Here is a 10,542-nt window from a genome sequence, read left to right as displayed (position 1 = left end):
GTCTCCTCCACCCAGCACTTCTTTTTTTTTTTTTTTGTAGACATAGAGTCTCACTTTATGGCCCTCGGTAGAGTGCCGTGGCGTGACACAGCTCACAGCAACCTCCAAATCCTTGGGCTTAGGCGATTCTCTTGACTCAGCCTCCCACGTAGCTGGGACTACAGGCACCAGCCACAACGCCCAGCTATTTTTTTGTTGCAGTTTGGCCGGGGCTGGGTTTGAACCCACCACCCTCGGCATATGGGGCCGGCGCCCTACCCGCTGAGCCACAGGCGCCACCCAATGGTGAAGTATTACTGAGGTGTTTTTCCAGAATTGCCGTGTGGCCAGAGTGTAGACAGTCCCTATCCTCACTCTGCTCTGTATGAGAACGTGGGATTGAGAACACCGGGTGGGGGCCCAACAACAGCCTGGTTAAGCCCCTGGCTCAGATCCTGCGATTGAAGAACAGCCTCGACCTGGCACAGCCTGCACACCTCGCTGGGGCTGTCCCCTGAGACCCGCGGCCCCCAAGTCCGCGCCGAGAACCCCGACTCGGGACTCCGGCCCGCAGTTCCCGCACCACCACAGTGAGCAACCGTGCGCGTGCGCGATAACGGAGGCTTAAGCGCGTCACGGCACGCAGACCTCCGCAACGGAAACCCTGGAGACCATCCGGGAGGCTGCGCGACCGTTGAGGATCGCGCGGGCGTCGACCCCACCCCCGGCGTACTCCAGCCAATCTGGCCAGTGGCTGGAAATACAAGCGCTCTGGCGCGCGCTGCTGACGCTGGCCAATGGGAACGGCGGGCGGCGGCGCGGTATGCCGCGCGACAATGGCGGGTCGACGCGGAGCGCTAATTGTGCTGGAGGGCGTGGACCGCGCCGGGAAGAGCACCCAGGCCTGCAGGCTGGTGTCCGCGCTGTGCTCCGCGGGGCGCCGCGCCGAGTTGCTCCGGTTCCCAGGTGGGTGGTGTCCGCAGAGCGCGGGCCCGAAGCATATATGTGGGGGCACCGCAGGCTCTCGCTTTCGCCCACGCTGCTTCCGTCTCCGCGGTCTGAGTCTGGTCCCCGCGTGCTTGGGCACTTCTTTATTGTTGGGGTAGCTCGCCGCCCTCTCATGGACTGCGAACGCATTTTATTTATTTTATTTTATTTTTTTTGTAAATACAGAGTCTCACTGTACCGCTCTCGGGTAGAGTGCCGTGGCGTCACACGGCTCACAGCAACCTCCAGCTCTTGGGCTTACGATTCTCTTGCCTCAGCCTCCCGAGCAGCTGGGACTACAGGTGCCCACCACAACGCCCGGCTATTTTTTGGTTGCAGTTTGGCCGTGGCTGGGTTTGAACCCGCCACCCTCGGCATATGGGGCCGGCGCCCTACTCACTGAGCCACAGGCGCCGCCCCGCATTTTAAATTCTATTTCTGGCAGGCGGGGGCACGGTAGAGGCCGGGGTTATGTTTGTAAAGTCAGGAGAGAAGCTTCAGGCCGGAAAGTGCCCAGAAAATGCCGTCGGTACCTAGAGACAGCTTAAGGTGTTAACGACGCAGGGGGATGGAGCAGAAGGTTCCTTGAGCATTTTTTTTTTGTGTGTGTGTGTGTGTGTGTGTGGGTGGCAGTTTTTGGCCGGGGCCGGGTTTGAACCCGCCACCCTCGGTATATGGGGCCGGCGCCCACACGTCCTCATTTTTATCTGTGTTTTTCTCTTTTTCCAGAAAGATCAACCGAAATTGGAAAACTTCTGAGTTCCTACTTGGGAAAAAAAAGTGAGGTGGAGGACCACTCTGTGCATCTGCTTTTTTCTGCAAACCGCTGGGAACAAGTGTAAGAACACGATGGCACTGCTGCCCTCCTTCCCGGCGTTTGCTTCCCCCTGAGGCTCAGTGAATGATCCTGACAGTTATGCTGGTGCTGAGGTTGTGCTTAGTGTTTACAACGTTATTTATTTATGTTTGAGACAGAGTCTCACTGTGTTGCCCTTGGTGGAGTGCCCGTCATAGCTGGCGTCATAGCTCAGAGCAGCCTGAGACTCTTGGGCTTAAGCCATTCTCTTCCCTCAGCCTCCCAAGTAGCTGGGACTACAGGAGCCTGCTACAGTGTGCGGCTATTTTTTTTTTTTTTTTTGGTAGTTGTCATTGTTGTTTTGGCAGGCCTAGTCTGTGTTTGAATTCACCAGCTCCAGTATATGTTGCTGGTGCCCTAGCCGCTGAGCTACAGGCGCCAAGCCTACAAGGTTCTTTTATGCATCAGTGAGAAGATGTAGTATAGTTCCCAAAGAGCATTAATTCATGCCTTTCCTTCCTCCTACCGCATTTGTTTTTTCTTTTCTTTTTTTGAGACAGAGTCTCACTTTGTCCCCCTCAGTAGAGTGCTATTGTGTCATAGCTCACAGCCATGTCAAACTCTTGGACTCAAGCTATTCTCTTCCCTCTGCCTCTCAAGTAGCTGAGACTACAGATGCCCACCACAACACCCAGCTATTTTCAGAGATGGAGTCTTGAACCCTGAGCTCAGGCAATCCACCCACCTTGGCCTCCCAGAATGCTAGGATTACAGGCGTGGACCCTGAAGCCAGTCTTTTTTTTTTCTTTTTGGCCGGGGTAGGTTTGAACCCGCCACCTCCAGTATATGGGGCTGTTACCCTACTCCTTTGAGCCACAGGCACTGCCTGATGCCAGTCTTTTTTTTTTTTTTTAATACATTCTTATTTATTTATTTATTTTTTTGTAGAGACAGAGTCTCCCTGTACCGTTCTCGGGTAGAGTGCCATGACCTCACACGGCTCACAGCAACCTCTAACTCATGGGCTTACGCGATTCTCTTGCCTCAGCCTCCCAAGCAGCTGGGACTACAGGCGCCCGCCACAACGCCTGGCTATTTTTTTGTTGCAGTTTGGCCAGGGCTGGGTTTGAACCCACCACCCTTGGCATATGAGGCCGGCGCCCTACCCCGTGAGCCATAGGCACCACCCTATTTGCTCCTTTGTAAAAGATCACTTGCCTCTCATCACATGGGTGTCCATGTGATCTGAAGGTCTCCAGTGAGACTGGCTGGGAAGAATGTATGTCCCTTGACTTTCTCTGGCTTAAGTGATACTTTTTTATTTTTGAGATAGAGTCACTAGGTTGCCCTCTGTAGAGTGCTATGGTGTCACAACTCACAGCAACCTCAAACTCTTGGGCTTAAGTGAGTCTCTTGCCTCAGCCTCCCAAGTAGCTGGGACTACAGGTGCCTGCCACATAGCCTGGCTATTTTTGTTGTTGTTGTTTAGCAGGCCTGGGCCGAGTTCGAACCTGACATCCCTGGTGTATGTGGCCGGGGATTGAGCTAACCATTGAGCTATGGGCACTGAGCCTTAAGTGATATTTCTTTTTTTTTTTTTTAGACAGAGCCTCAAGCTTTTGCCTTGGGTAGAGTGCCATGGCATCATAGCTCACAGCAACCTCTAACTCCTGGGCTCAAGCGATTCTCCTGCCTCCACCTCCTAAGTAGCTGGGCTAGGCGTCTGCCACAACTCCCGGCTATTTTTTGGTTGCAGCTGTCGTTGTTTGGTGGGTCTGGGCTGGATTCGAACCCGCTAGCTCAGGTGTATGTGGCTGGCGCCTTAGCTGTTTGAGCCACAGGTGCCAAGCCTAAGTGATAATTTCTTGCAAACATTAGCCTCTCATCTTTGCACATCTCCAGTCTTGGTGGTTGTGGGATGCTGTTGACTGTGTGGTGGTTTGGTTGAGAACATCCTTGGAGCCCAGGCTTGGGACATGAGTGTGGTACATCACTTGCTTACCTTGTCCCCTCTCAGCCACCACCTTGGTGGTTCTTCATTTCAGCGGGGTATGGCTGCCCCTGCGCAGACAGCTAAGAAGGCTTTTCCTTCTTTTACCTACTTGTGTTTATAGGCTATCTGGTTTTCTCAGATGTGTTGTTGCTGTTTAGTGGGGTTGTCTTTTCCATGGAGGGATTTGCTGGGGGCCCCTTCATGGCTCCTTCTAAAGAGAAAATGCAGAGCATTTTGGAAGGTAAACAAGGTTACAAGTCACTGTGCTGTAGTTGTTACTGTACGGGAGTTCTGAGTTGTACCATTAGGATAACTCAAGCAGGATATTCAGGGCCTGTGCAGCCAAGGCCAGCTCTCAGGAGTATTCTGTTTTTCAGGCCATTAATTAAGGAAAAGTTGAGCCAGGGTGTGACCCTCATCGTGGACAGATACGCATTTTCTGGTGTTGCCTTCACAAGCGCCAAGGAGGTGAGTGCTGCTTGGCTTTCTGTGGACTGAACATGTGGACTCAGAACTGCCCTCTGCACAATGTCACTTATAGCACGAGTGACACACATTTGACTTGTTCTTTGGATTTTTATGATTCCTAGATTCCTTTTATCTTTTTGCTAGATTAATTTTTTTTTCTTTCCTTGAGACAGAGTCTCAAGCTGTAACCCTGGGTAGAGTGCCATGGTCTCCACAGCTCATAGCAACCTCCACCTCTTGGGCTCAAGCAATTGATTCTCTTGTCTCAGCCTCCCAAGTAGCTGGGACTACAGGCGCTTGCCACAGGCCTGGCTATTTTTTGGTTGTAGTTGTCATTGTTTGACAGGCCCGGGCTGGATTCGAACCCACCAGCTCCAGTGTATGTGACTGGCGCCCTAGCTGCTTGAGCAACAGGTGCCGAGCCTTTTTTTTTTTTTTTTTTATTTGAGACAGAAGTCTCACTTCTGTCACCGTAGGTAGAGTGCCATGGCATCATAGCTCTCAGCAACCTCAAACTCTTGGGCTTAACGGATCCTCTTGCCTCAGCCTCCTGAGTAGCTGGGACTACAGACCAGGCTGGTTTTTCTGTTTTTAGTTGAGGTAGGGTCTCACTCTTGCTCAGGCTGATCTTAAGCTCCTGAGCTCAGGTAATCCACCTGCCTCAGTCTCCCAGAGTGCTGGGATGAGAGGTGTGACCAACCATACCTGGCACATACATGAATTTATTTATTTATTTATTTATTTATTTATTTTGAAACAGAGTCTCACTTTGTCGCCCTTGGTAGAGTGCTGTGGCATCACAGCTCACAGCAATCTCAAATTCCTGGGCTCAAGTGATTCTCTTGCCTTAGCCTCCCATGTAGCTGAGAATATAGGTGTCTGTTACAATGCCTGGCTACTTTTAGAGATGAGATCTTGTTCTAGCTCAGGCTGGTCTCAAACCTGTGAGCTCAGGGAGTCTACCCTTCTCATCTCCCAGAGTGCTAGGATTATAGGCGTGAGCCATCTTGCCTGGCTCCATACATGTATTTATTACAATGAAAAAAGAATTTCATAAAAGTCCATATATTCAAACTTTTTTTTTTTTTTTTTCTTTTTCGAGATTATAGTCTCACTCTGTCACCCAGGTTAGAGTGCAGTGGTGTCAGTGATGTTAGCCTAGAGGCACCTACCACAACACCTAGTGGTAGTTGCTAGTTTTTCTATTTTTAGTACAAATGGGGTCTTGCTCTTGCTTAGGCTGGTCATGAACTTCTGAGCTCAAGGGATCCACTTGCCTTGGCCTCCCAGAGTGCTAGGATTACTGGTGTAATACCCAGCCTTATATTACATTTTTAAAAATGTTTTGTGTTTGCAAGAGCTACTTGTCAGCTTCTCCCATCAAAAGACGTGATGTCTTCTCTTTCTCATGATAAAAGCTCCAAAATGATCACCTTTTATTTTATTTTTTTAAGGCAAGCATGAAACAAAGTTTATTGGGGAAGAGAATGGTAGGTTTACAGAGTAAGAGCAAGATACAGGTGTACAGAGGAAGATACATCCACCATAGACAGTGAACAGGCCTCCATGCCAGGGCAGGTAGACAAAGACGCCTCTTTTTGTTATTATTATGGGTCTATAATAGTTATATAAATGGTAGTCTTTAATGTTGTCATTTTTTCTTTTTTTCTTTTTTTTTTTTTTGTAGAGACATAGTCTCACTGTACCGCCCTTGGGTAGAGTGCCGTGATGTCACACAGCTCACAGCAACCTCTAACTCTTGGGCTCACACGATTCTCTTGCCTCAGCCTCCCGAGCAGCTGGGACTACAGGCGCCCACCACAACGCCTGGCTATTTTTTTTGTTGTTGCAGTTTGGCCGGAGTTGGGTTTGAACCTGCCACCCTCGGCATATGGGGCCAGCGCCCTACTCACTGAGCCACAGGCACCGCCCCTGAGCCTGAAATTCTTTTTTTTTTTTTTTTTTAGAGACAGAGTCTCACTGTACTGCCCTCGGGTAGAGTGCCGTGGCATCACACAGCTCACAGCAACCTCTAACTCTTGGGCTTAGGCGATTCTCTTGCCTCAGCCTCCCGAGTAGCTGGGACTACAGGCGCCCGCCACAACGCCCGGCTATTTTGTTGTTGCAGTTTGGCCGGGGCCAGGTTTGAACCCGCCACCCTCAGCATATGGGGCCGGCGCCCTACCCGCTGAGCCACAGGCGCCGCCCAATGTTGTCATTTTTTCATGTGTAAGCTGGAGTCCTTCCCTTATGAAGTGTTAAATTTGTATAACAGGGACAAGACTTGGTTGACGAAGCAAGTTGGTTGGTGGGCTTGTCCTTTGTGTGCTTGCACCTCGCTGGTGCAGTCCTAGGGGGAAGCTCACTTCTTGAGCTCTTAGTGTGTCTTGTGCCATATGGCCTTGAGTCACAGCCTTTCTGGCTGTACCTTTCCTCCAGAAATGGGGATACCGTGTGGAGGGCAGGTGCCCTGAGATTGGCACAGCCCTGTCTGGTGGGGCTGGCATGTGGGTACAGGGTTGGGGGCTACACACAGTGGGTTCCAGGGTTGCCAGTCTCTCTCCTGCTCTTCTGAAGGGGGCTGATGCCTTGGTGGATATGAGTAAAAGGTCACAGTGGGGGTTCTGCTCTGCTCTCCAACTCAGGCTTCCTCAGCAGGTGGACTGTGGGAGTCTCTGCCAACTGCTTAATCCTGGACAGAGGGTCAGGGGCTGCATCAGGAGATCCAGCTGCAGGTCCTGGGCTGTGGGTGACCAGGATGTGGTGCCCTGTGCTGCTCTGTCTACTGATGTGTGTGTTAGCAAAAGAAAAACCCAAGAAGGGGGAAAGCAGTACATTTCAGATTTAAAAAATAAAAAGACACGATTTTGTAGAAATTTTGTCTTTTTTTTTTTTTTTTTTTTTTGAGACAGAGTCTCACTGTGTTGCCCTCAGTAGAGTGCTGTGTTGTCATAGCTCCTGGCAACCTCCAACTCTTGGGCTTAAGAAATTCTCTTGCTTGAGTCTCCCAAGTAGCTGGAACTACAGGTGCCCACCACAACGCCCAGCTATTTTTGTTGCAGTTGTCATTGTTGCTTAGCTGGCCTAAGCTGGGTTTGAACCTGACAGCCTAGGTGTATGTATATGTGGCTGATGGCATAACCACTGTGCTACAGGCACGGAGATGGAATTTTCATTTTTCTTCTTTTTTTTTTTTTCCAAAGAGACAGAGTCTCACTTTACCACCCTGGGTAGCGTGCTGTGGCGTCACACAGCTCACAGCAACCTCCAACTCCTGGGCTTAGGCAATTCTCTTGCCTCAGCCTTCCGAGTAGCTGGGACCACTGGTGCCTGCCACAACCCCTGGCTATTTTTTGTTGTAGTTTGGCCGGGGCTGAGTTTGAACCCGCCACCCTCAGTATATGGGGTGGGCGACCTACCCACTGAGCCTCAATCGCCGCCCTCTCATTTCTTTTTCGAAACAGCCTCAAGCTATAGCCCTGGGTAGAGTGCTGTAGTGTCACAGCTCACAGCAACCTCAAACTCCTGGACTTAAGCGATTCTTTTGCCTCAGCCTCCTGAGTAGCTGGGACTACAGGCATCCACCACAACACCTGGCTATATTTTGGTTGTAGTTGTCATTGTTTGGCAGATCCGGGCTGGATTCGAACTCTCTAGCTCTGGTGTAGTAGCTGGCGCCTTAGCCGTTTGAGCTACAGGCACCACCCGGAATTCTCATTTCTTGATACCTCATCTAGTGTCCCCTCGTTATCCCCCTTTTTTTTTTTTTTGTAGAGACAGAGTCTCACTGTACCGCCCTCGGGTAGAGTGCTGTGGCGTCACACGGCTCACAGCAAATCTAACTCTTGGGCTTATGCGATTCTCTTGCCTCAGCCTCCCAAGCAGCTGGGACTACAGGTGCGCGCCACAATACCTGGCTATTTTTCTGTTGCAGTTTGGCTGGGGCTGGGTCCAAACCCGCCACCCTCGGCATATGGGGCCAGCGCCCTACTCACTGAGCCACAGGTGCCGCCCTATCACCCCTTTCTTATGACTTAAGAAAAAACCTGGACCCCGCTGAGCTTTTGCTCCCTGCTGGGTGTTTTCTTTGTAGAATTTTTCCTTGGATTGGTGCAAGCAACCGGATGTGGGCCTTCCCAAACCTGACCTGGTCCTGTTCCTGCAGCTGCAGCTGGCAGATGCCGCTATGCGGGGTGAGTTTGGCCAGGAGCGCTATGAGGACAGGCCCTTCCAGGAGCGAGCCCTGCAGCGTTTCCACCAGCTCATGGCGGACACAACACTGAACTGGAAGGTGAGGAGTTACAGCCCAGGAGCCAGCAAGCAGGGTCCAGCTTGCACTGACCGCAGTGGCCTCCAGCAGCGCTGCTGTCTTTCCTGGCTGGTTTTCCCATAGTAGGTCCTCTGGTTCTCACTTCTGGCATGTTCTGACGCTCTGGTGGGTTCTGCATACCACCAGGCTTTGGTGCCATCTGGTGGGTGAGGGGCTTGAGCAATCCTGCATGTGCGGCCCTTCTGCAGATAATGAGCCCTAGCTTTATCCTGCAGCTCCCATCGCTGGTTTTGCCCAGCCCTCTGTGCCCAGGACAGTCTGTGCACCTGGGTCCCCAGGTGCAGTCCAGGGCTTAGCCTCAACTACTCCCAGGTGATCTGACTACCAAGCTGGCTGCCTTCCCTCCCACCTGCCATTTGTGGCCACTGCCTGTACAGAGCTTAGTCCTGTGAGCTCTTCCTTCAGAGCAGGGTTGGAATCTCATCCCAGCCCCAGTGGTTCTGTCTACAGACACTGCTGGTTAGTTATATAGTCTTTTTTCTGAAACGGGTAAAAATAATGGCACCCTTTTCCGTGAAAGCCACTGTCTCTTTTGCTCTAAGCTAGTGTCAAGAGCCATCTTGGATGTTGGCTAGGGAGGTGACACCTGCAAGGGGTCACACTGTGTAGGAAGTCACTTTCAGTAGCATATAGTTACTTTCTGGTGCTTCTGCACCTGGGTTTTCCTGAAATTGCTGCACTGTAGGTTTGAGGACAACCTCGGCCAGCCCTGCCAGAGCTAAGGCCACTGGCCCAGCTGATAGAAGAGGCGGCTCCCTGGGCAGGCTGGTGCTCCTGGGTCCCTCACACCTCCCCTCTAGTGGAGACACAGCTTATGGGCCGATGATCCTCATGCTGTTCATGTGGGAGTACAGCATGGCTGTTAAGATGCATCTGTCCCAAAAGAACAGGTCCTGCCATGCAGCTTCTGCTGTAGGGCCTGCCCATTCTGTCTAAACACCTCTAGTGAGTCATGGGAGGACAGACTGTGCAAGGGCTGCCCGCTGGGCCTGTTTCTCTGTTGTGAGCTGGGACAGTCCCTAAGCATCAGTGTTTGCCGTGGGGTGTGATCAGCTCCCAGGTCCCTCCCGCCTCTCTTGTCCTGCTGGTAGACACTTAAAAAGGCCCGCGCAGGAAGAAGTGGGCAGTTGTCGCACTGTTTCTCTTGCATCTGGACCATGGCAAGGATAGGGCAGCTGTGGAGGTTGAGAGGGGTGTGGACTGAAGGATCCCAGAGATGTTTGTGCTGTGCGATGAAGTCTGGGGCTACCTGTCGAGAGCCTGGCCCATGAGAAATTCCATGTGCACTGAGAACAGAAGGGAAAGCATTAATGGCTGCCTTTTTCTCCTGAATCCCTGTGAGAACAGATAGTTGATGCCTCCAGAAGCATTGAAGACATCCATGTGGAGATCCTTGCGCTGTGTGAGGATGTCATCTGTACGGCCATGCAGAGGCCACTGGGGGAGCTGTGGAAGTGACCTCAGGCTGCCCCCAAAGACACCTGCCCCTCAAGGAAGGCCTGAGTACCCAGCAAAATTCAGATTCCACAATTGCAGGAGCTTTTGCCTAGTGGCACAAACCTCAGGTCAGACCTCTCTTGACCTAGGTTAGGTGTACCAGGGACCCCTGCAATTGGGGATGCTAGTGGTGTAGACACATCCACAGTGGAACAGTTTTCCTCTGTCCTTGCCTTTATCCTGAAGATGTCACTATATTATGTTTTCTACTTGAACTTTAATGATAACTCTGAGCAGTTTCATTGAGATCACTGGAAATGGTAATCAGATAAAATTCTCCTAAATTTCTTATAGGCACTAATAAAAATTGACCTGAAAATGTGTTTGTGAAAGGATTCACTTGTTTTTAAAATTTTATTTCACAGGGGTCTCAGTATGTTGCCCAGGCTGGATTTGAACTCCTAGGGACAAGTGCTCCCACTTCAGCCTTCTGAGTAGCTGAATACTGGTGTGTGCCACCCTGCTGGCCCTTGAAGACTTTTCTTAGATACT

At 51.2% G+C, this 10,542-nt stretch overlaps 1 protein-coding gene across 3 annotated transcripts; it reads left to right on the top strand.

The window, feature by feature from the left end:
* Positions 1 to 406: 406 nt before the first annotated feature.
* On the top strand, positions 407 to 10,373 carry DTYMK (deoxythymidylate kinase). Of its 3 annotated transcripts, none has more exons than XM_053597265.1 (5): positions 416 to 945; positions 1,696 to 1,804; positions 4,133 to 4,223; positions 8,389 to 8,514; positions 9,901 to 10,373. In XM_053597265.1, exons 1-5 carry the CDS (start codon positions 777 to 779, stop codon positions 10,009 to 10,011), a joined length of 606 nt encoding a protein of 201 aa, XP_053453240.1. In that variant the 5' UTR covers positions 416 to 776; the 3' UTR covers positions 10,012 to 10,373. The 3 variants fall into 3 exon arrangements, with proteins under 3 accessions (XP_053453241.1, XP_053453240.1, XP_053453239.1); XM_053597264.1 differs by having other exon boundaries at positions 418 to 945; positions 8,317 to 8,514; XM_053597266.1 differs by lacking the exon at positions 4,133 to 4,223 and having other exon boundaries at positions 407 to 945.
* Positions 10,374 to 10,542: the final 169 nt, after the last annotated feature.

The sequence above is a fragment of the Nycticebus coucang genome, chromosome 7 (genome assembly GCF_027406575.1).
Source record: "Nycticebus coucang isolate mNycCou1 chromosome 7, mNycCou1.pri, whole genome shotgun sequence".
NCBI classification, from domain to species: Eukaryota; Metazoa; Chordata; class Mammalia; order Primates; family Lorisidae; genus Nycticebus; species Nycticebus coucang.
The sequence above is the reverse complement of the archived record's forward strand: the minus strand, read 5'-3'. Positions and strand labels throughout refer to the sequence as shown.